Source organism: Phasianus colchicus, chromosome 3 (assembly GCF_987193195.1).
Source record: "Phasianus colchicus chromosome 3, bPhaCol1.hap1.1, whole genome shotgun sequence".
In the NCBI taxonomy this organism is placed as follows: Eukaryota; Metazoa; Chordata; class Aves; order Galliformes; family Phasianidae; genus Phasianus; species Phasianus colchicus.
In genome coordinates, this window is record NC_143438.1 from 41,490,119 (window position 1) to 41,514,133 (window position 24,015).

General features: G+C 34.8%; 1 protein-coding gene across 2 annotated transcripts in view; it reads left to right on the forward strand.

The window, feature by feature from the left end:
* Nucleotides 1–24,015, forward strand: part of CDH19 (cadherin 19) — a 59,618-nt gene that overhangs the window by 12,079 nt on the left and 23,524 nt on the right. For both annotated transcript variants that reach the window (XM_090137333.1, XM_031589014.2), the window contains 5 exons: nt 9,592–9,818; nt 12,560–12,851; nt 21,410–21,529; nt 22,157–22,321; nt 23,076–23,260. In XM_090137333.1, the coding sequence (XP_089993459.1) occupies nt 9,621–9,818; nt 12,560–12,851; nt 21,410–21,529; nt 22,157–22,321; nt 23,076–23,260 (960 nt within the window). In that variant the 5' untranslated portion in view covers nt 9,592–9,620. The remainder of the gene's footprint in view (nt 1–9,591; nt 9,819–12,559; nt 12,852–21,409; nt 21,530–22,156; nt 22,322–23,075; nt 23,261–24,015) is intronic.

The following is a 24,015-nucleotide window of genomic DNA, read 5'->3' on the forward strand; positions in this document are numbered from 1 at the left end:
CCTGGTTTTAATCTGCATAAACATGTTGCATAAAGCAGAAGATGTGAGCAAACTGCAATTATTCTCAGAGTTGGAAGGTGTTCTCCATTCAATTTAAAGCAACAGATTTTCATTCCTGAAGTCCATCTTGACACCACTGAGTATTGCTGGTGACTATTTAACCTTTCTTTTCTTTTTAATACAACAGAATTTAGTGCCCCTAAGTAACTCATGCTGCCTATGACATAGTGATGTGATGCATTAAAAAATCTTCAAGAGATTTTTCCTTCAGTTTTGCTCCTTCAGTTCTTTCTTGTTATGCCAGCAATGTCCCTGAAAAGTATGTTAGCAGACTGGAAATAATGACAGTTAACTTCAGGTCAGTTGTTCTCAACAGTCTGCAAAATTCAAAATGAAATGTTACTCTAAATCTATACAGATTTTATGGAGTTTTGCTGCTGAGATTGAGAGTCTTCTTCAAAATAAGCAGTTAATAAGTTAATAATATAATTCATAGCTTCTCTTAACACAAAAAGCACACATGGAAAGCACTACTGTTACTATAGTTTCTTGTTCTTTTTGTTTCCCTTGGCTTCTTGATTGGCTTACTGTCCAACACAAAACTGGTTTTGAATGAGTCTGGGACAGTCATAGCCCATTTTTCACTATTAAGGAATTGTCACCTATTAATTAAATACATATAATCCATTAGCAGTGGACTTCATAGACATACATAATTTATAACCATTACTGTCTTCAGGATATGAGTTTTCACTTATATAAACTAATGAATTAAGTCTTTGTCTGTTCAGTTACTATGGCAATGCTATGGACTTCCCAGTTTCAGCTGGCTTGTAATGAATTAAATAGTCAGCAACTCTGACAGAATCCTGAGAGAAGGGTAATTGTGCAAATAAAGTTTGAAGGAGGGTGGTATCCATACAAACAAATTTCAGTAAGAACTTAATTTGGGGCTGTTTTATACAATATGTTATAGTGAATCAGAGCATCTTTTAGGGCTCATGCATATGTTTATATGGATTGAAGTTATCCACTCAACTGCATAAGAACCAGAGAATGCTCTGTAACCTGAGGAAGTCTAAATAAGAACAGGAAATGCCTACAAAGTAGGTATGCTGGTTGCCAGGACAAAAAGGTACCCTGAAAAGTATCCTTGTAATTCAGGGGGCTGGAAGCACTTCTTTGGTACCAATTTTCACAAACTATTGTGAGGGAATGAACTTTGAAAGAAGTCTTATGTATCATTTTCACACATAGATGGAAATATATATAGCTATCTCCATGAAAGAGGTATCGTTCTAATCAGTACAGGGAACACTGATTTGTTGTGTAGTTACCTGCTTTTTACAATTTGGTCTCAGCACCTTAAGCTCATACAGGACATCACAGAAAGTCCACACATATCATTATGTGCTAAATACACCGAAATACACAGAAAGAAATATCTATGTAATCAAAAGCAAGCAAGGAAACAAACAGATAAAGAACAGTCTCTAAAATTAAAGGGGCATTAAGGAGTTTCAGAACATTTTTTACTTGATTTTAATTTTTTTTCCTGTCAATTAATGAATATAAAAACCATGTTTGAAAATTACATTTTATTCCACATTAAAGTTTTTGCCTATTCCAAACAAAAGTTATTTGATTTGTAGTGCTATTCATATTTACTCTTCTACCCTTGGACTTTCTTAAAATTTTACTTTCTGACAGAAACAGCTCGAATCATCTCACAAATACTAACATATACATTGAGGGATGGGAAATAAGATCCTTGCTTGTTTTTCCTGCTTTTCTCTATGAATCTCTAGCCAAAATTGCAGTGGCATATGAAAGTCACCAACCTAAATAAGCATAAAGCTGTCTGAAATTGTTACGACAGAAATAGACCTGTTCCTATTTTGCCTGCTAAAAAACAGAGTTTTCTAGTTTTAAAGGTAAATTTTCAATGTCAAGCATTGGTTATCACATATTTGCATCTAAGAAAATACATATAAGAAAGAATTATAGAAGAAATGAAAAATCAGTAAGAGAAAGTCATTTTTATTCATATTTTTAAGTTTCATTCAGAGGGCTTTTATTTTTTATTTTTTTTACTTTTCCCTGTTACTTTCATTCTTTAATTAGAAAAGTTATTCATGAACATAGTATTTCACCTTTACACAATCTGTGGAATTATTTAAAAGAAACACAGAAATCTAGGCACTGTTACCTGTTCAAACATGCATCATCTGTTGATAAGTTTGCTATTTGCAAAGGCCTCATGTTTCTTCCTAAGGTTAATTCCCAAGCCTTCTGCCTCCTGATTTGCTACACAGATTTTCATGGATCTTTTACATTTTCTCATATGGCTTCTGCCTTCCACAAACTGCTCCTTTCCTGACAGCAAAACTTCTTTTGATAATATGTGTTATGCCACTTCGTCAGCTAGGCCTGATCACAATTCTGATTGTAATTTTCTTAATCTTTTTTTTTTTTTTTCCTTTGCTCTGGAGAATATATTTTTACCCTGCAATGAACTGTACAAATGTCACATTATCAACACTGTCTTCCAGAGGTTTTATATTCTTTTGAAACAACTGAGAGTACTTTCTGCCAGACATGCAACTTTTGCACTGAATTTCTACAGTTCCTAAATTTCAGTTACTGCATTTTGACATTATAGTAACATATCACATAAATAGTTCTGAATTTGGAATACAAAAGCTAAGGCATTATTGAAATAAACAAAATTACCTTCTGAATGACCCACAGGGACTCTGGCTTAATAACATAATACAAAACAGATAGTTATTCACAGTAGGCTTCATTGAAATCAAATATCAAAATAATCTGCATAGAGAGGTATGGCTGAGAAGCAACAGGGGCTCTTCACACAGGTGAAGGGGTGATACTAACACACAAAGATTCAAGAGAGGTAAAATCTTGCCTAAAGATGCAGTAAACATATTGCAGATGAGTTGCAGTTGTGGGGCAGAACTGATGGGTGGGTAACTACATAATTCATCAATTTTAGGTACAAACTGAGGAATAGGTTTTAAATGAAGAGTAGGAAAAAAGTGGGTAGGGAGCCCCAGTGCCTTCCTAAGAAAGAAAAATTTAAATAGTCTAAGAGGAGGAAGAATTGTGTTACAGTAAGGTAAAAACTGTTCAAAAGAAGAAAGAAATTAATGACGAGTTAAAAATGCAGAACAGAAAACATAGTGAAACAAAAGAATATTTTGCCATCTTCAGTTGTGTTTCCAGATCTTTTCTACAAAGAGTACTAGTGCAGAAGATAAGTAACCTTGTCAGCTAATAACAGTAATTAGCTTAAATAATATCAGCAGAATGTTCATGGTGTTCTTGAAGTCTTTGGTAATTTTAAAATTCTCCAATAAAAAAAGAATGCAACAAGACAGTACAACCCAAACAATGACTTTCAGAATTGCAAGTTTCAACAAAAATACTAGCTGTGTTCCTGACTTTCTGATTAATGGATTTTATAAAAGATGTTTTAATTAATGAGAATGACTGAAGATATTTTAATTCAATCCCAAGTAAGGCATTAACGATGTTCAATGATTGCAGAAGCATAAATGGTAATTTCTTCCCTCAGTTTACAGGAAGATGTACCTCTTCCTGTACTAAGTAGCTAGCAAGAAAATGAGACTTCATTTTATGGAAAAGCAGAAATTCCTTTTTTTAGAAATAATGGTCAAAATTAAATCTCTGTGTTATCAGAGGAGTAACTCACCTCCACCCTAACCCTTTAAATGTAGTTTGTAGTTTGTAGTGTGAAATATCAATAGACAAAAAGGCAATCTCTTTATAGGATTTTTTTTTTAATGTGTGTTGCTGTGAATCTCATGAAGCGTTATTCCATTAAAGAACTACATGGGAAAATCTCTGCACAATTTTCAAATCTGCTGGTTATGGAAAATTCATCATCTGAAAACTATACAAAGAGAATAAAACCTAAGAAAGAATAATATCTTTTTAGCAAGTTTCTCAGTTAATTCATTTCCGTCTGAATTTATCCTGATTCTGAAAAGTGTAAATATTCTTCCATTTATTTCCTCTATTTAAAGGGGGGCAGATTCTGTTCTTCATACTCTTCATATTACTTAACTTTTCTGAGGAAAGGTGCATTCTTTCAACATTCTTGCAGCATTTTTCCAAATAACATCCATTCTGGTGGTGCACAGGGTAGGCCTGCTGGGTGCTGAACAGTGTGGGCTTTTCTCTTTTTTCATATAGATGTGGAAGAGATCTGTCTGTTCATGAATTTAAATTCTATATTTATGTTATATATCAGAGCAAATTTGCTGGTTTATACTGAAAAGTATTCATGCTGTTAAAAGGGAACCTTCACTACTTTATTTACCTTGTCAATATTTTAATAATAAGCAGAGCACAACATTAGTTATTGGAAAAAAAAGCTATGTAAATGTATAGTTATTTAATTTTTTGTAGGGGATTGTTTTCAGAATTATTTGTTTTATTTACAAATACATCCTGGAATTTTTCCTCAAATACAAATGTTTGAATCTGATTTAGTTCTACTTACCCACTGACAGAGCCTGGATGATTTCATTTAAATATCACAGAATCACAGAATCACAGAATCACCAAGGTTGGAAAAGACCTTCAAGATCATCCAGTCTAACCATCAATCACCAGTAGTACTCACTGAACCATTTCCCTCAACACAAAATTCAAACATTCCTTGAATCCAAATGTTCCTTGAATTGAATTGTGTTTTTGACGTTTTTGAATTGAATTATGTTTCTGCTTTGCTCATTTTATGCGGAGAATTGACTACAGAGCCATAACCACAAGTTTAGCAATATCTCAAAACATGCAAAGAGCATCAGCTTAACTGAAATGCCTAAACTTCTTTTTATCCTTGTGTATTTCATATTTGAGGGCATTAAATCTTCTCAAAAATATGGGATGGGGGAATTCATTTAGTTATTAATACATATAACAAATAATTATGAATGAAAGCAAAAAAGGAACCAGAAACCTAAAGAGAATTTTCGAACATTTCATGAATTGTCTTCTTGAAAATCATCTAGCAAACATTCAAGTGTGAATCACAGAATGTGATCCTTCACATCATTACGTTGACAAGTAGTTTTTCAGTACCAAGTGATATCCTGCAGAGTAGAAAATGTTCCAGTAGGATTTGCCCAGTGAATCAAACATCTTGTAATTAGATTTGCTACCTCTCTACAATAAAAAGCAAATTGGAGAAGACAAATATTTTTGTTTTTTTCCTGCATGCATATGTTGGTCTTTTTAGTTAGCAAAATTTTTATGCAGAAATAATTTATATTAGTCAATTTTCAGTACTGTAAACTATGTTAAAAATGAATAGTAGTAATAGTTAAAGAAAGCTATAATGAAAACTAAGCATTTATTTATTTATTTGTGTACAGAGCAGTGTCTCACAACTATCGGCCTAACAATATTTTGGCATCTCAGCCTGGCTGTTTGCTTATTTAATTATTTATTTATTTGTCTAAACAGGCTGAAGTTCCCGAAAGACTGCAGAAAGTGAATATATCTCAGACAGAACATTTCAAGTTTTCTTTAGCTTAGAAATATTGCAGCTGAAGTAGGATGTAAATGCACAGCATGATAGTTTGTAAAATAGAACAAAATATAATAATTCATCAATATTTAGAAAACAAGACACAGATATTCCCATTTTATTTATTGCAATAAATAGGGAGGAAAAATGAAGTAGGAATATCTATACCATAACATGTTTAGAAGTTATGTTTTCACAAGGGGAGAAGATGCCACACTAACTTAGAATAAATTTTAAAGGATTAATCACCTACGGAGAATCTGCAGGAGTTTCTTTGTGTGTGTCAGCATGACATTATCCATGATACTGCTTAAGTATTTGAGTAAACTCCAAAAGACTCTTTTAAATTTTCTTTATTCCTTTCTGATGTTCCAGATTTAATTTTAATATTCTCCGGATTCCATCTGAAAAAAAACATGAAAAATCTTACATTATCCAACTGTATCTTAACCAGCACTCCAAAATGTCTCTTCCACAGAATGAAAGCAATCTGGCTGAGTCCCGCAATCTGAAATTTGTCCCTACCGAAAGAGCTATGTTGAAGGGAATGGTGTGGGTGATGCTCTCTTTGCCTCCAGAGATTTTGGGGATAGATGTTGCTACTAGCTGTAAAGTAACTCCAAAGAACTGGAAATGAAAAAATTAGTTATCTTTCTCCAACAGACATGACTGAAGTATTTGAAGCTACACGTTCAGATCCATGTAGTTCAACTGACAGAAGTGAGTGAAATAATCATTTCATGTTTCCAAAATTCTTAGACTCTTAGCACACAGCAGTCACCCTAAGGGAAGATAAATAGGCTTGTTTAACCAGACCTAGAAATACTGGACTTGTTGATTTTATGTGTATCTGGTAAACTGCAGATCAATAACCAATTGCTCAGTTCTGAAAATACTGGTGGATCAGGACGTGAAAGGGCAAATGATGGCTGTCTCATCTTGTGTGTTCACAGCCACTAGCAAATAAGCATTTTGTAGCCAGCTGCATGTGACAAAATTCAGATGTAACATATTATGTGAGGATGAATAGTCACTAGTTTAAATTCAGAAAGATGTCTGGTTGTATTTCTCCACATTCATTTACTTATGACTTTTGATGATTAGTATAATTTCAGTGACAGAATGAGAATCAAAGATACATTGTAGCCTAAGACTGAATAGACTGAACAGAATATGTCTTTCCAACCTCTGTCTTATCTCCTTTGGCTTATGAGCTAACAGGGCTCCCCACTTGCAGTATTCAGTCAGTGTAGAAAATCTCATCATTCAACTTTGACCTTTCCTCTCATTAAACATGAATGTCCTACCTTTCTCTATATTTCTACATGCTTTTAATATTAGAGATAGCATTTGAGAAACAAATATCACAGTGTGATACTTTAAAAGATGTTTAATCTCTTTAGTATCTATAGATTTCTGCCAACAGCTTGCCAGGAAGCTCAGGTTTTTGTCATCTAAATGACATTTGGGATTTTTACATAGTGCAGTATATACATAGTAAAATGCTGAAATCTGTTGATATGTGTTAATGTACTGCATAAAATAATAATCAGTACACCATTATAAAACAATAGCAATGGCTGGATTTCTAGTCAGTCAGCTCTACATTGATTAAAATACAGAGATGTAAAGGCACTAATCAACTAAAAAAATAATTTTTCTAAAGCTATTTTGTTCATATATAACTGACAGATAATTATTGTGGCAATTCTATGTAACAGTTTGAAGTCTTTCCCTAATGGTACAATAGCATATTTACAAAATGAAGAAAATAATGACCCAGTTAGAATAAAGTGAAATTCATGTCACATTCATAACATCTAAGTAATTGTTTTCCGTGTAAATGAAGTGCTGGGTGACTAGTAGAGACACATGAAGCTGTTAATGCGTTAATATGCAATACAAGTCAATATGATTTGGTCAAATGTCATATCATGACATGTTAAAGAAGGCACTTCTCAAGGACAAGTAATAGCTTTTAAAATAGCTAGGCATGCATTAGACTAGCGAGGCTACTGTTGATATATTTCTAATTAATTGACTGAAGGTATTACATTTTAGACGTTTAGCTTTAGTAACCAGAGTATAATTACATTTGGCATATTTGTTAGATGTAGTAGCCCAAAGTGATGTGAAATTCTGCAACTGTAAAAAGTTGCAAGAATAGGACTAACTCCACTATTATGCAAATATAGGAATATTTTACCACTGTTCTTTCCTTTTTTAAAAAACAGTAAGTAAGTTTTAAGTATCAGGATCAAAAAAACAAACAAAAACCCACAAACATTTGCACTGAATAATTGAAGAATATGTTATATGCATATAATATATGAATATACATATATACATAATATAGATACATGCATACAATTATTTCACTGTGTGTAAAAAGTGTAACCAAGTGTCTATCACATTGTGTAAAGCTTGAACTGGCAATAAAAATGAATTCATTTGCAACCTTTTCTTGAAGGAATATAAAGCAGCAGCACTGTAACCCACTAGTATTACTAGTAATCAGTCACATAAAGTGGAACAAAGAGTAGATATACTACAAGTAAACATATGTATAGTTGAAAATAGGAAGGCTTCTGTTTAATCAATCTTTTTCTAACACTCTGAAATGCATTGCTGTTAATTACAAATACAGTTTCTTTACCTTAAGGGAAGATTAAAGATAGGAGCTTATAAGGGAGACAAATTTCATGATAATCACGACAACACTAGCACACAAATCAAAACTCACATAGAATCACAGAATCACAGAATTACCAGGGTTGGAAGGGACCTCAAGGATCATGAATCTCCAACCCCACTGCCACATGCAGGGCCACCAACCATCAAGATAAGAATTGTATTTCAGAAGATTCACTTACTGAATTTGATGGGCTCACATGAATTGTTCTACTTTTCTGTTATTGTTTGCTTGATTCTATAAACACAAGAAAGACATCACCTAATTACACCAAAGGAATTTCTTTTTGGTATTTCTTTTTTCTGCACAGAATTTTAAAGAACAGAGATAACTGTTTTCCTCAGGAGTCACTTTTTCAAAATCCTGCAATAAAAAAAAGTTCAAGTAAATATATGAGGTGGTCCTAAGAACCCCTATTTAAGAAGTATCTACCTTGTTATCATGTTTTGGCATGATGTAACTCCCTAATTGTAAGACTTTGCTTATTTCAAGTTGTTGTTGTGTTGTTGTTATTATTAATTTGTTACAAAATTAAGTTTGTTTGTCCTTATTCTTCAGATATGTAAACTGGAACAGAAACTATCCTCATCATCTCTGTCCATATATAGATAAATACTTCATAACATTGCTGTTTTGCCTTTCCTTAGTCTTTTGTTTTTTCCATCAATGCAAAATTTATGGCACTAAATTCCAGAAGCCAATTTTTTAAACATCTTACTCTACCTATTATTACTCACAAACTGTTAGGTAGCAAAAGGTACTATTTTATAATATACCAAACTTGTCAAAATTTATAATAAATTATTTGTACTATAATAAAGTGAATTCAAAACCAAATCAGACTACCAGGTCACCTGAAATTAATATCTAAGTTTCAAATGGTGTTAGGTTTAAACTTGGAGACAATTCTAGAACAAAACAAAGTACTCTACAACCTTCAGGCAGTACTGTGACTGCAGTTCAAAATGAGCCTTGTCTAAGCAGAAACATACAATTATTCCAATCAAATTATTCCTGAGCTACAATTCAGTTGCCCAGCTTAATTTGGAAGATGAATTAATTGGAGAACATTTTTTGCTTAAAAGGTCCCTGTGCGGAATATTCATAAAGGGAAGTTGAACACTTGATGTTCATGCCAGGGCATCTTAAGGAATCTCCAATTTAATCAGAAGCAGACTTTGTTTCAGCTCTTTCCTTTTTGGGAGGGGAGGAGGTTTTAAGATTGCAAATCAGCTCTTCCATTAGCACAGAATATATACGTAAAAGTGGGAAGATAGAATTGATGCTTTGTCAAAGATTTTTATTTTTTTCTCCTTTTCCACAGATAAAAATTGTTTGAAAAGAGATTTCAGCATGAATTGCTCCACTTTCCCCTCTCTTTTGCTGGCACTGGTTCAACTTCGACTTTGTTCTCCAACCACACAGAACTTCAGTGCTCAAAACACAGATCAGTCTTACACAACAATTCAGAGAGTGAAGCGTGGCTGGGTATGGGAGCCACTTTTTGTAACTGAGGAAGAGACTTCAACGATGCCTATGTATGTTGGACAGGTATGACAAGCCATGATGACAGGATGATACAAGGTTATATCTAACATGCTGATTACCTGACCAGGAAATATCAAGAAAAATAGGAAGATGACCTAAGGTAGCTGTTATTGTTATTGTAGCTGTTATTATATCACATTACTGTGATCTGATTTGGGATCAAAGAACTACTGGCACTAGAGGTCTTGGTAGTAGTCAAGTGCTTTCTATCATCTGGCTCCACAATCAAGGAAACACAATGCTCACTCAGTTACTGAAACTAAAACTGTGCGGAGTAGGTGGAGGTACCAAAATGAAAATATCCTTTCTATCTTCTGAATGAAAGTTAAGGAATCAGTTATCAACATCTGGCAATTTGCTTGTGCTATTTTTGGCTCTCCATCAAAGCAGCTATACTGATTGCAGTGTAGTTTACAAACAGTACTTAGCATGATCTTCTATTACACTAAGTAGCAGCTGATTCATCCCTCATTAATTTTTAATGAACCAGATTAATACTAAATCCTTTTACCACTGAGAAACTCCAGGATTCTGCATGGTTCATTAGGTTTACGTAGCTTTAGTACAATGAGCAATTACTTTTCACCCTCCTTTAAAAATGTTCTTTACGATAATTGTATTAATGAGACTTTACCTACTCCTTATTTTCCCTTTTTGCTTACTTTCATATTATTATTTATTATTATTATTTATTTTTGTAAGCTAGAAGTAGTTGTAATCTTGAGATCTAGTTTCATTTCTTTAAGCTACTTTCTAGATGAATGAACCAAAATAAGTTTAACTGCTAATTAACTAGCACTAAAATTTAATTGGGCCCAAAGGGTGAAGTGCTCAAAATTCATTAATTACTTTCTCTCAGCCCCTCTGAAGTAACTGCTACAGAAGTGCAATGTCTTACTTCTAGAAAAACATGTATAGAAATACTCATTTTTTTATCATTATTATTTTTCCCATAGCTGGGAAACACAGGTAAAATATGGGGAATTTTAATTGAGAACTATTGTTAATTTACTGCAGTTTAACCACTCTGTAGATCAGACATTTATTTGTGGCTTTCTGTTGAGTACAATAAACTCTATTTTCTGTAAATAAAGTGAAAATCTATGATCAACATATGACTTTTTAGTAAATAAAGACCAGAAGAACCTCCATGAACAAAATGATAGTGATAGACAGTCTCTGTTAATTCTTATTCCATATTATAACTCCTTATGCAGCCACTCAGAGCTCAATGTTCAAATTTAACAAGTGGGACCAGACTACTCATAGAGAGATCCTGCCTCTGGGTTCACCACATAAATGTGAACCTGCCCCATGTTTTGAATAAACTACATATATTGAAAACTTTAGAGTTTAAGATGTTTGTATGTTAAAGAATTTAAACATCATAACCCTAAAAATGATATTTCATGTTTTTAAGGGAAATTAACTGAAAATTTAGGGCTTGAATACTTAGACAAAACTCAATATAAGAACTCAGCACTGTGTCCCTCATATCTCAGAGAAGTGTCCTGGGCACATTTTAGATAAACCGTCAACTTAATGCATAAAACTGAACAAATATACAATTCAAAATACAGCTTCCAAAGAAAAGCAGAAACTTACAACATCAGCAGTTATCACAAAATATTTTCAGTAGATCTGATAGAGACGTGTGCCACAGTTATTTTTTTTTCTAACATGTAGTCTACACTGAGCTGTAGGTTCAATAAGAAAGTAACAGGAATGTTATTTAAATGAACAGCTAGACATGTAATTTACTTTTAAAACACACTACTTTGTAGGAGAAGCAAGTTGAATATATTTATATATATATATTACATTGAATTATTCAGTACTTATCCTTGCTCTTAGATATTTTGACGTTTTGTTCAAAACCCAAAATAAATGAAAAACAAACAAACAAAATAAAACAAAACAAGAAAGAAACAGGGAAATAATTATATGGTGGAAAATGATGTTGGGAAAAATATCAACTGCAGGTGACTGGCACACTAAGTGTTTCAGTCCCTGCCATCACAAAAGTGCTGTTGCATATCATTAACATTAATAGAACAATTTTATTGATGTAAAAAAATGCAGCTGGACCACACTAGTCTCCAGGGCTCAGCTTCATCAAAGGAATCATCATCATAAAGTTCATCTTATCAAGATAAGAGAGGATGCAGATCATCCTGGAACGAAATGGAAAATGTCTGTCAATTTATTTCAGAATGAACAATACAGACCTATACCTCAGAATGGCTTTGCATCTCTCTAATATTACAATAAAATTGGAACAGCAATCCTCTTGATGATTACACTTGGTATTGCTGAGTATAAAAATAATATATATATATATATTTCTGTAATAATCATAAGACACACTTAACATTTGTAATAACAAAAAATTTAGATAATTTTTTAAGGACCTTTGCACTGTTCTCAGCAGAAGCTGATAAAGCAATGAGCTAAGGCATATACATAACATTAATTCATTTATCTCCAAAGTGGCTGAAGCACCCTTTTTCAGGTTTACCATATGTTTATATGTCAGCTTTATCAATATTTTAAAACTGAGACGCAACTGGCTAAAAATGTGACAATGCCCTCTTTCAAATATTTGTTTCCATGAAGGTTCACAAGTGAGAGAGCTCACTGTAGAATAAGAACATAAAAAACTGAAAACTGATTTTCCAAATTTTATTTTCACCTGAATGTGAGAATTAAATAATAATAATATTTTTTCTGCTTTTCACTTACAGCTGAAATCAGATTTAGACAAGGAGGATGGCAGCCTACAATATATTTTGACTGGGGAGGGAGCTGACAGCATTTTTTTCATCAATGAACATGGCAAAATTTATGTGAGACAAAAGCTGGATAGAGAAAAGAAATCCTTCTATATTCTTAGAGCACAAGTAATCAATAGGAAGACTCGTCTTCCTATTGAACCTGATTCAGAATTTATTATCAAAGTTCGAGATATCAATGATCATGAACCACAATTCTTAGATGGACCTTATGTGGCTACTGTTCCAGAGATGTCACCTGAAGGTATGACGTGCTATAAACTAAAATTTTATTTCCTGATTACTATTATTTCAATAATATATTCATTTAAAATCTTAATAGAATATTGCATAGACAACTTTTCAATGAGAAGGAAGCCATGATATTTTACAACATTACAAATTTAAAAAGATATATGTTCAAACTGAATTTTGTGAATAATTCCAATTAACATAGTTGCCTTTAAATATTTAGGTACCTCCATCTTTCAGAGTTGTTTTACAGATTTTGGATTCATACTTGTGTTGAATATAAAAAGTTGCATTTTCCATAATGATTCAGCCTTGAAACAGATACTTGTTTAAAAAAATAAAAAATAAAAATTGCATCACACTTCAGAATAGGTAGAATACTGTAGCCAGTTGGTACTGCAGGAGAGATTTTAGTCAGACAGATTTCACTACTTTTTTAATCAAGATAAAACCCTAGTGTCTATACAATTCTTCAGTGTATGACTATTGTTACAACCTGTCAGCTCTTCAGGCTTCTACCAGTGTGATAGAAAAAAAGCATACACTTAAACTTTAATGGCCTCTGACCTTGCCTGTCTCTTTGAGCACATAAATATAAGCTCAGATGAACTGAAATGCGCTCAGCAGACTTCTTCAGTCTCTTCTGATTTTGCTTGCCAATTAGACAGTAGACCTTTATTATACTCTGTGTAATATAAATCATACTGTATTGTAACTGGAGAAGAATCAAATTTACATCAAAGCACTCATGATTTTCCCCCAAATATAGGGATAGTTTCCTTCCTGTAAGTAATGAGTTCAGAACAGGAATGAAGTGGGCTGATGTGATGACCATCCTCGTATCATGTATGATGCCTACCTATTTCCACAGCCAAGCCTCTATCCCAATTGGTAAGCTTCCCTTTGTTTGGATTAGATGATGGACAATTTACTAGTATTTCAAGTTCATGAGCAAGATAATTAAATTTTGATGTCAGAAGCAATGACCTAAACTCTGGATCAGATCTTCCACACATCTACACATCAAAAAGATCTGGAGTACGTATCTGGAAACTTGTGTGAAAGCAGCTGACATATACAAGTAGATTGTTATTATATAACTGTCCCAACTGTCTTCTTCAAACTTACTGAAAGAATCTTTTAAATTCCTACTTCTATCTCTTGGTTATTTCTATTACAAAGAAAATCAAATAAAATTGAAAAGAAATTTTAATATTGTGTTACTTAAAATTGTATGAACTAATGAGCACGTTAACTTAATAGCATTGGGTAACAGAAGACATTTCATTCAGCATTATCCATCTTTTATGATAGTTTCAGTGAATCTTTCACAAAGAGCTGTAAACTTAATCATCTTCTGTCATCTTGGATAGCTTTTGCAAGTCAGGCATACTCACTTTTAGAGTTTAATTAAAAGAGAGGTTAATGTCCTAATTCCTGCTACAAAGCAGTAGTTCACAGCTACTACCAGCAATAGCTGCAAAAGATGTCCATTTAATCAACTTATTTCCTGGTAACCCTCCTTTATACAATGTACTATTTGTTACATTGTTTCTTTACTTCCATTTGTTACATTGTTTCTTTACTTCCATTCAGGCAGAATAGTTTTTTTTTTTCTCAAGACATCTGTATTTAAATAATTTTCTAACATAATTTGTTAGTGGTTCAGAGGGCACTTGTGGCCTTGTTGCCTCAAGATTAGAGGCAAGAAGATGGACATTTTGTCAGAATTCTTTGCAGTTTTTTATGTGCTCACAGTAAAATTGTATCCTCAGCAGTTTGTTGATGACATCAAGCTGAGAAGTGCAGTTGATACAGCAGAAGGAAGGTATGCCATCCAGAGGGACCTTGATAAAGTTGAAAGTTGGGCCCTTGTGAATTAATGAGGTTCAAGAAAGCAGAGTGCAAGGTTTTCAGCTTGGTTCAAGATAATCTCAGATATGTATATGAACTGAGAGAAGAAACTCCTTGAGAGCATCCCTGCTGAGAAGGACTTAGGGGTCCTCTTATATGAAAAACTTAACATGAGCCAGCACCATCTGCTTGCAGTCTGGAAGGCCAATGATATCCTGGGTTCCATTGGAAGAGAGGTGGCCAGCACAGCAAGAGAGGTGGCAACCCTCCTCTATTCTGCCCTCCCAGCTGGAGTACTTCACCCAAGTCTGAGGCCTTCAACCATAGAACCATAGAATCATTAAGGTTAGAAAAGACCTCTAAGATCTAGTCCAACTGTCTACCTACCACCAATACTGCCCACTGATCATGTCCCTCAGTGCCACATCTCTACATTTCTTGAATGCCTCCAACACAGGAAAGACATAGAGCTTTTGGAGAGGGTCCAGAGGAGGTCCACAAAGACCATTAGAGGGCTGGAGCACCTCTCCTATGAAGATATGCTGAGGGAACCAGGCTTGTTCAGCCTGGAAAAGTTTGTGGGGAAATCTCATAGCGACATTTAAAGGGTGTTTATAAACATGAGGGAAATCAACTTTTTACATGGGTAGATAGTGATAGGACAAGAGGAAATGGTTTTAAACTAAGGGAAAGGAGATTTAGATTAGATGTCAGGGAGAAATTTTTTCTGTGAGTGGTGAGATGTCAGAACAGGTTGTGGGTGCCCTGTTTCTGAAGTTTTCAGGGTGGGTTGGATGAGACCTTGGGCAATCTAATCCAGTACTTGATCTAGAGGCTGGCAACCCTACCTGTGGCAGTCAGAATGGAACCTAATGATCCTTGAGGTCTCTTCAAACCCAAGCCATTCCATGATTCTATGATATTAAGGAACATGTCAGTTCACTGTCTAGAATTAGCTAGAATTAGCTGGGTGTTTTTATCTGGGATTACACAGATTTTAAGATTCTGATAACAATTTTTTCCTTTCCTTTTTTTTTTTTTTTCTTTTTAAGTGATAATGAGTTATTTATAAGGCATTTTGTCTTTTATAAAAATGATTTTAAAGTAGTTGATACTTTAATATGGCTCAATTTACACTCACCCAGACCTGTAACTATTCACACAAGTATATCAAGAATTCAATTCTGATATTCTTCTATGCTACTTTCCTGTCTTACAGAAGAGTTACTCTCTAAATGACGAAAGGATGATAATATGGGAGAAAAATAAATTAAGAAAAAAAGGTGGCAGGCAGGATGGTATGTGTGGCAAAGAACAACAGTAATATTTTCACATACACCTCTGTTTTTCACCTAAAATCAACAATAAGCTGTTTACAGGTACAACATCTCAGTCTGTATTGACTTGAGTTGCCTATAATCTGAAAACCTAAAAATAGAAGGTTCAGCAGTATTTAGCTAATTTCCTATCATCTGCCACGTTTAAATTCCTAAAGTACAAGTATTATGTCAGTTCAGCATAAGACTAATTAAATTGCAAAAACCTTTCTATTTTTAATATTTCTGTAAGATTATAACAAAGATTTAACTGAAATGTAATATTACGTAATTTCTCATAATGGGTTAAAAATAAGACAGCATCCTACCGCATCCCAAAACCTGTACTGAAACTCACAGATTTTCAATCAACCACTATATGGCATTAATTTAGTTAAGTCCTGTGGAACCTGAAATAATTTCTACACTCTTTTTGTGTTTGACCTCTAGCACTAGTACCATAGTTATTTCCAAGGTTACTCTTTTATCTACTTCTTCCATCTAGACACTAGTGCATACCTGTTGCATTTATGTATCTTTGAAGCCAAGGGAGGTTCATTTGCCCCATGTCAGATCAGAGCTCCAGTTGCTCCAAAAGGGATGCACTGTCTAGAACTGATCTGTGAGCGATGCTGGGTATGCTCTGGGAGAGCAGATTTCAGAAAGGGAAAAACTGCTGTGCAATAACAGCTGGGAGACAGGGGTGAGAGATATGAGAGAACAGCTCTGCAGGCAACAAGGTCAGTGCAGAAGGAGGGCAGGAGGAGCTCCAGGCACATAGCAGCAGCTCCCTGCAGCCTAGGAGCGGCCAACGGAGGAGCAGGCTGTCCCATTTCAGCCTGTGGGCACTGCGTGGAACAGATATGCCAGAGCAGCCATGGAGAAGCCCACGGGGCAGAGATGGATGAGGCCAGAGGGAGGCACAGCTCATGGGTACCTGCTCCAACCCAGGATGGAGCAGTGCCTGAAGGGTGGGCCCCATGTAATGGAGCTGTGTTGGAGCAATGCTGGAAGAACTGCAGCCTGTGGGAAACCCACATGGGATCAGTTCAGGAGGGATGGCATGCTGTGGGTGGGACCCACATGAAGAGGAGGCAGAGTGACCATGGAGGAGCAACTAAAACAAAGTGATATGTATGGACTGATTGCAGCCTCCATTTGCACCAACTGGGGAAAGGAGGTAAAAGAAGGTAGATGGAGCAAGTGTTTTTAATTTGCTTTTAGTTTCTCACTCCTCTAGTCTGCTGGGCAATAATTTACGTTAATCTCTCTACCCAGAATCTGTTTTACCTGTGATGGTAAACAGTGAGTGATCTCCCTGTCCTTATTTCAACCCATTATCTTCTTTTAGTTGTATTTTCTTCCCTTGTTCCTTTGAGATCGGGGAGTGAGAAAGCAGCTGTGAGGTATTCAGCAACCTATCCGGGTTAAACAAAGACAATGACGAATTAATGTGCATATCTGTCATATAAAATCATAGAATCATAAAATGGTTTGGATTGGAAGGGACCTTTAAGATCATCTAGTTCCAACCTCCTGCTATAGGCAGGGACAACGCCCTCTAGACCAGGTTGCCCAAAGCCCCATCCAGCCTAGCCTTCAATGCTTTCAGGGAGGGGGCAACCACAGCCTCTCTGGGCAACCTGTTCCAATGTCTCACCATCCTCACAGTAAACAATTTCTTCCTAATATCTAGTCTACCATCTTCCAGTTTAAAACCATTTCACCTCATCCTATCACTACATGCACTTAGAAAAAGTCCCTCCCCCGGCTTTCCTGTAGGCCTCCTTCAGGTACTGGAAGGCCGCTATCATGTCTGCTCAGAGCCTTCTCTTCTTCAGGCTGAAGAGCCCAGGTTCTCTTAGCCTGTCCTCATAAGGAAGGTGTTCCAGCCCTCTGATCATCTTCATGGCCCTCCTCTGGACCTGATCCAACAGTTCCATGTCCTTCTTGTGTTGGGGGCCCCAGAACTAGAGGGGGTCTCACAAGAGCAGAGAGTATAGGTAGAGTGATGTATGCACCTTAACAGTGGTCAGATCCAATATGTGGAAATGTTGAGGCATGTCATGAAATCCTCTGTGAGCTCAGTTTCCTTGCTTCCCTAAGCGCAGTCGCTGTACTTCTGAAATGAAACTGTTTTGGTTTGCATACTAAGGCACTCATCTTTAGAATAAAATCTTCTTTTGTATAGTAAGCACATAGGCTTAGGAAAGAGTTTAAATTGAGCTCGATTTTGCACTGTTGTGGAGGTCTCCAGCAGCTGTTCAGATCAGTGGTAGTTGACCTGGAATCTCCTACTGATTTACTTGAAGAAAACATAGACAATACTTGAAAAACAGTACATAGTTACTGAGCATTTTGTCTGGAAGAAAGCAGTGAGAAAATAATTCACAACTGACTGGGTATTACTTGCCGCAGAGAATCATAGAAAAACAGAAAACAGGCATGGATAATTTTACCTAAATTTAGGTAAAAATATCAGTACATGTACTCAAATGACAACAAATTAGAATACATTTTACTTCTTTCTTACCTCTGTTTTATCTTCAGCACTAAATTTTATTAGGATTTTGTATGCAAGTATCACTGTAAATGAACAGTGTGTTAGCAAATGGACTCCCTTCTGAGAGTATAGATCTGCAGTTTTCCTCAGGCGTTTGGCACAATTTTACATTAAATGCCTCCCACATAGCTGTTAAACTTGAACAAATGCAGTATGTCTGATGGAATGGTTGAGTCAGATGCAGCCATTTATCACTACGTAGTGTTTTTGTAGATTTCAAGCTCTAGTTAGAAAAAATGAGTAAATATTGTGTCCCGGCCTATAGCAGGGTGTAAGAACTGATGATCTTAAAGGTCCTTTTCATTCCAAACCATTACATGATTCTATGATTCTATATGAATACCCTCCAATTTATCTAACAGGCTGCAAAGTATTAGTGGCAAAATTCTGTTTTGTGCAAAAGGAGTAAAATCAAGGATGCAGGAATAGAAAGAAAAATCTTATACAGCAATCGGAAAAATGTTGCTTGCATCAGGTAGAACCTGATGAAAAGCGCAGAATGTGTAAATATGTCTACTATGTAGCTTAAGACACTTATGTGTACATACAGTATATATTTGGGGCTAAATTTTATACCAGTGTTATACCCAAATATTCAGAAAATGCATGTTTGAAAACTTTCAAGTATATTTAGTCTATGGCATAGTATCCATTTTCATAATATTTATCATAATTAGATTCTCATTTATATAATTTTATATCTGTAATGTCAAGAGTTGAATTTTTTATTTTTTAGATTAAAAAAAATGATAACTGATTTTTTTTTCCAATAAATTATTTATTCTGATTAATTGTTTTTCTCCCATCCATGGTTATTGGGAGATAATATTCTTTAATTTCTGTCATCCATATACAAATGTCTATGTGAAAACATAGCTCCACTCAGCAAATGGCTTTGTTTGATGTAAGTTAATTTCATAAAGCAATACAGGCTTCATGGTAGTGAAAGATTAAAAACTAGAAAAAAAAAAAAATTCAAGCTTGGAATAACATTTTCGTTATGGTCACTTCATAGTCAATATTTAAATCTTTATGTACTGATTACGAGGTATTTGTCCACAGATAATATGAGAAATCATTGTGTGGAGTCTTCCTCCTAATACAGGAGACCTATCTTCTTCCTTCCCTCCAAATCAGCTCATTCTTTACCCGGCAGCCCTTCCCTGCTTCAACTTTCCATTAGGTTCCTGCTCCCTGAGCCCTCCTGAAGAAATACCACTCTTCTGTGATACTATCAAAGAGTTAATAGGCAAGCAAAAAAGTAGTCTGGGGCTCACAGAAGCAGCAAAAACCATTTTAGTTTCAACATTTCTGTGAATACTAACTATAGGAAGCAAATCTATCTTTAAATGATTGAGATACAAACAGCTGTAATTATAAACTTTTCAGTCTTGTTTATTTTGTCCCATCTCTCTAACAAATTAGAAAATTTGTTAAACATGGTGCTGTAAACAAATAGATATCTGAACTTAGTCATTTGTTCTTAGGTTTCTTTAGCAGAAAAACTGCATTTATAGGCTGTATAACAGGCTGTATTTATTGTATTATCCACAGTGCTTGTCAATCCATGTCTTTCAAAATAACTTCATTATAGTCATGCTAACATGCCTGAGAGGTTGAATTTCCGGTATTAGTTAGAATAGTTTTCCACATAACAGCTGTGTAGCTGAGTGCTTCTATTTACTTTATCTGTTGGTTTTGTTAAAAAACTGCTATTTCTGAGGTATGTATGTTTCTCAATTAAATAGCAGTCTGACACTCTAATGTTTCCACAAAGCAAGACAGAGTGATATACATATATATGACACACAGCTAATACATGCATGTTAGAAGTTTGGTGTTATAGCTATTTTGAAGGATATATTACTCCAAAAGTTGGTAGGAATGAAGAACACCTTAGGGTATGAATAACATCTTAGTGTATCTCCACTCTGAGGGAAGATAGCACGCATTACAGAGCCACTCGAAATGCTGCTGACTAAATTAAGAGTAAATTCAAAGTATGAATACTTTTGAAAATAATAAAAACATTTCATTTGCCATGTTCAGCATACCCTTCTATGTGAAAATCTTATTCAATTCTATAATAGTAAGTTCAGAATTAAATATATATGTTTTACTGGTAAAAAAAAAATTGAGTTTGCCATAAAAAGGTGCTTCAGATCTATTTCCTTGCAATCCATCATTTCTTCTTTTCTCCTCTAGCATAACTGTACATCTATATTGCAGCTATAAGCAGACACAAGTATATGAATGACTGCTAGAAAATTTTTAGAAAAAAGCTTGATTTTCTGTTTTCCTCATAAGAAGCTTTGTAGTGAGAGAGTGGCGAGGTAATGGAACAGGTTGCCCAGAGATGTTTTGAGTACTCCATCCCAGAAGGTGTTTAAGGCTAGTTTGGACAGGACCCTGGGCAATCTGATCTAGTACTTGATCCAGCAGCTGGCATTTGTATCTGTGGCATTGGAGTTGGAATTTAGGGATACTTGAGGTCCCTTCCAGCTCAAGCCATTCTAGGGTTTGATGATTATAACTGATTATCTGTGTCCTTGTGCAGGTTATGTGACGAAAAAAGAGGTGAAAGTAAAGGTTACCTTAAGTGACAGTACAATGAATGTTTGCTTTTGAAAGGTAGTCATTACTAATGACCCCACAAGTTCATTCTAATTCTTGTGTATAGGATATAGCCAGCTTTCAGTCAAAGATGAAGTCTTTGAAGATTGATTCTGCTGTGCTTTTTACATGGAGAATAATCTATTCTCTTTCTTTTTTTTCTTTTTTCTTTTTTTATTTCATTATTTATTTATTTATTTATTTATCTTTTATTTTTTATTTGAGGTACTTCTGTTACACAGGTAACAGCTACAGATGGTGATGATTCTTCTTATGGGAATAATGCCCGGCTTCTTTACAGTCTCATTCAGGGTCAGCCTTATTTCTCTGTGGAGCCAAAGACAGGTACTAGAGAATGATCTTGTCACCTCAAAAAATCATAAACTAACATAAAATGGATGAAAGCCAGTATTTCTTTCCTCATTTCAGCAAAAATATCAACTGATACCACCTTGTTTTTACATCTTTTCATAATTCCCACACTTTAAAAAAAAATGAACACTTCATTTCCCAAAGGAAGCAGACAATATTTATATCTCTTTAGAGAATCAACAATTTAGTTAGGAAATTGCCTTGCTAAAGAAAAGAGCTGGATTCTGAATACTCATCCAACAAGTGGACCCAGGAAAACTTCTGGGTTAACAGAACCGAGATTCATTATATGACTGTTTCTACCTCTGTATTGGAAAAATCACAGGTATTCCCTTCAAAATCATGATTTCTGGGAAAGAAAGATTATTACATATGATATAAAAGATACATGGTGTGTTCTGTTCCCTAGAAATCTAAGCATACAGAATGAATCTTTAACACTCTGTAGATGTTGCCATAAGCATAGCCTAGATTGGGACATATAGAATTGGACTGTGTCCAAAGATGGATTTTAAACCTATATTATATGGACAGTTACTGGGAAAAACATGAGTATTATATTATATGTCAGGGACCTAAAAATGTACTTTTCATTTTCAGGAGTCATCAGAATGGCTTCCCAAATGGACAGAGAAACAAAAGATCAGTATTTGGTTGTCATCCAAGCCAAAGATATGGTTGGACAAGCAGGAGCATTTTCAGCAACGGCCACTGTTACCATCAACCTCTCTGACGTCAATGACAATCCACCCAAATTTCAGCAGAGTGAGTATATGCTACAGCAGTTGAAGGCATGGGAAAATTTAGATCTACCATAGCCCTATTAAGTTCAATTAGAACTGTTTTCTGCACAAGTCTGTGCTTTGATTTCAGCATTAAAGATTTAAAAAGCAAACAAAAAACAACAGGACAAAAAATAATCAAACACCAAAGAAAAAGAAAAAGAAAAAAGCCACCACTATCAAAAGACTTTAGGCTTTGATGTATTTTTCATGAGGCTTTGGAGACAAATTACTTAATTACTAATCTGTTTTCCATATAATTTCTTACCTGTGCTTAATATCTAAGCAATAGGATTCCAAGTACAATTTTCAAGAACCTTCTTTCTCTACTCTCTTCATTTTTATTGTATTTTATTTTATCCTAGCAGATACTGTAACCTTTTTGACAAATGATGTGACTGTCTGTCCAGGTAGTTTCTTACAATCATTTAAATGGCCTAGTGGGAGAAACTAATAAAATGTAGCTGGGAAATGCTGCCCTCCACTGTTTTTTCACCTTGCTATAGCTGATTCTCCTAAGCCTTTTATTTACAACTAAAATGGAACTCAAAGTGAGAGACTTGTAGGAGGAAATGCTGTCTCACCTTGCCCCTGGGGTCCATCCATTGTTGGACTAGGTACATTGCTCTAGTAAAAGCTGAGGGCTTTCCCGGGTTTTCTGAGCCCCAGGCCATCATAGCTTTAGTAGCTATTAACCGTGATGGATCACTGAGCTGTGTCAGTATTTGTTTCCTTAGGACTCTACTATATGAATGTCTCCGAGGAAGCTCCTGTGGGCACTACTGTAGGCAGACTCCTGGCAGAAGACAGCGACATAGGGAAGAATGCAGCCATGAACTATTTCATTGAAGGAGATAGTTCAGATGTTTTTGGCATCATTACTGACAGGGAGACTCAGGAAGGAATTATCTTACTAAAAAAGGTGAGATTTCAGTAGCAATCTGAAAAATACCTAAATATGGGGAAGATCTTCCTCAAACAATAAATATATTTAATAAAACGCCTATTCTTTCGTATACTACCAATTTTTTCTTTTTTTTTTCTTTTTTTCCTTTCTTCAGGCAATGTGGTTTGACTGGAATATTAGAGGGACAAAACAAAAAAAACTTTTTTCCTTCTGTTTTCTTTTTGTCTCATTCATGTAAGCACTAAATAAAATACTGGCAGCCAAAATATATTAATATTATTCCTTGCAGTGCAACACAGTGTACCATTTGTGACAATCAATCAATCTCTTCTTTGCACCATCTGTAAAACCTTTATCATTAAAATAAACACAAGAACTTCCATCAATTCCTCTTAAACTTCAGTGAAGAAAGAATCTATAGAAAGAACGTAGAAAGTGGATTTTGTTTGCAATTGCATAGCTTTAGAAATGCACTAAATACATTACTGTGATACTTATTTATGAAGTAAAATACTTCACAGGTTTAATATGATGTGATTTATTTTGCAGAGGAAACATTCCAGGCCACCTGGCACTTCATCTGAAATAAAGTCACTAGTGAAATTCAGGAGCGTGAAGAACTGAATGTTTTAACATTTTTTGTTGTTACTGCTTTTTTTTTTTTTTTCTAGTTCATTAAAATTCTGGATTTTTTTTTTTTTTTTCCAAAAGAGATTTGGAAGATTTTTGTTGTCACTTGTTTGCCTTTACTTTGTTCAGATTTCAGAATA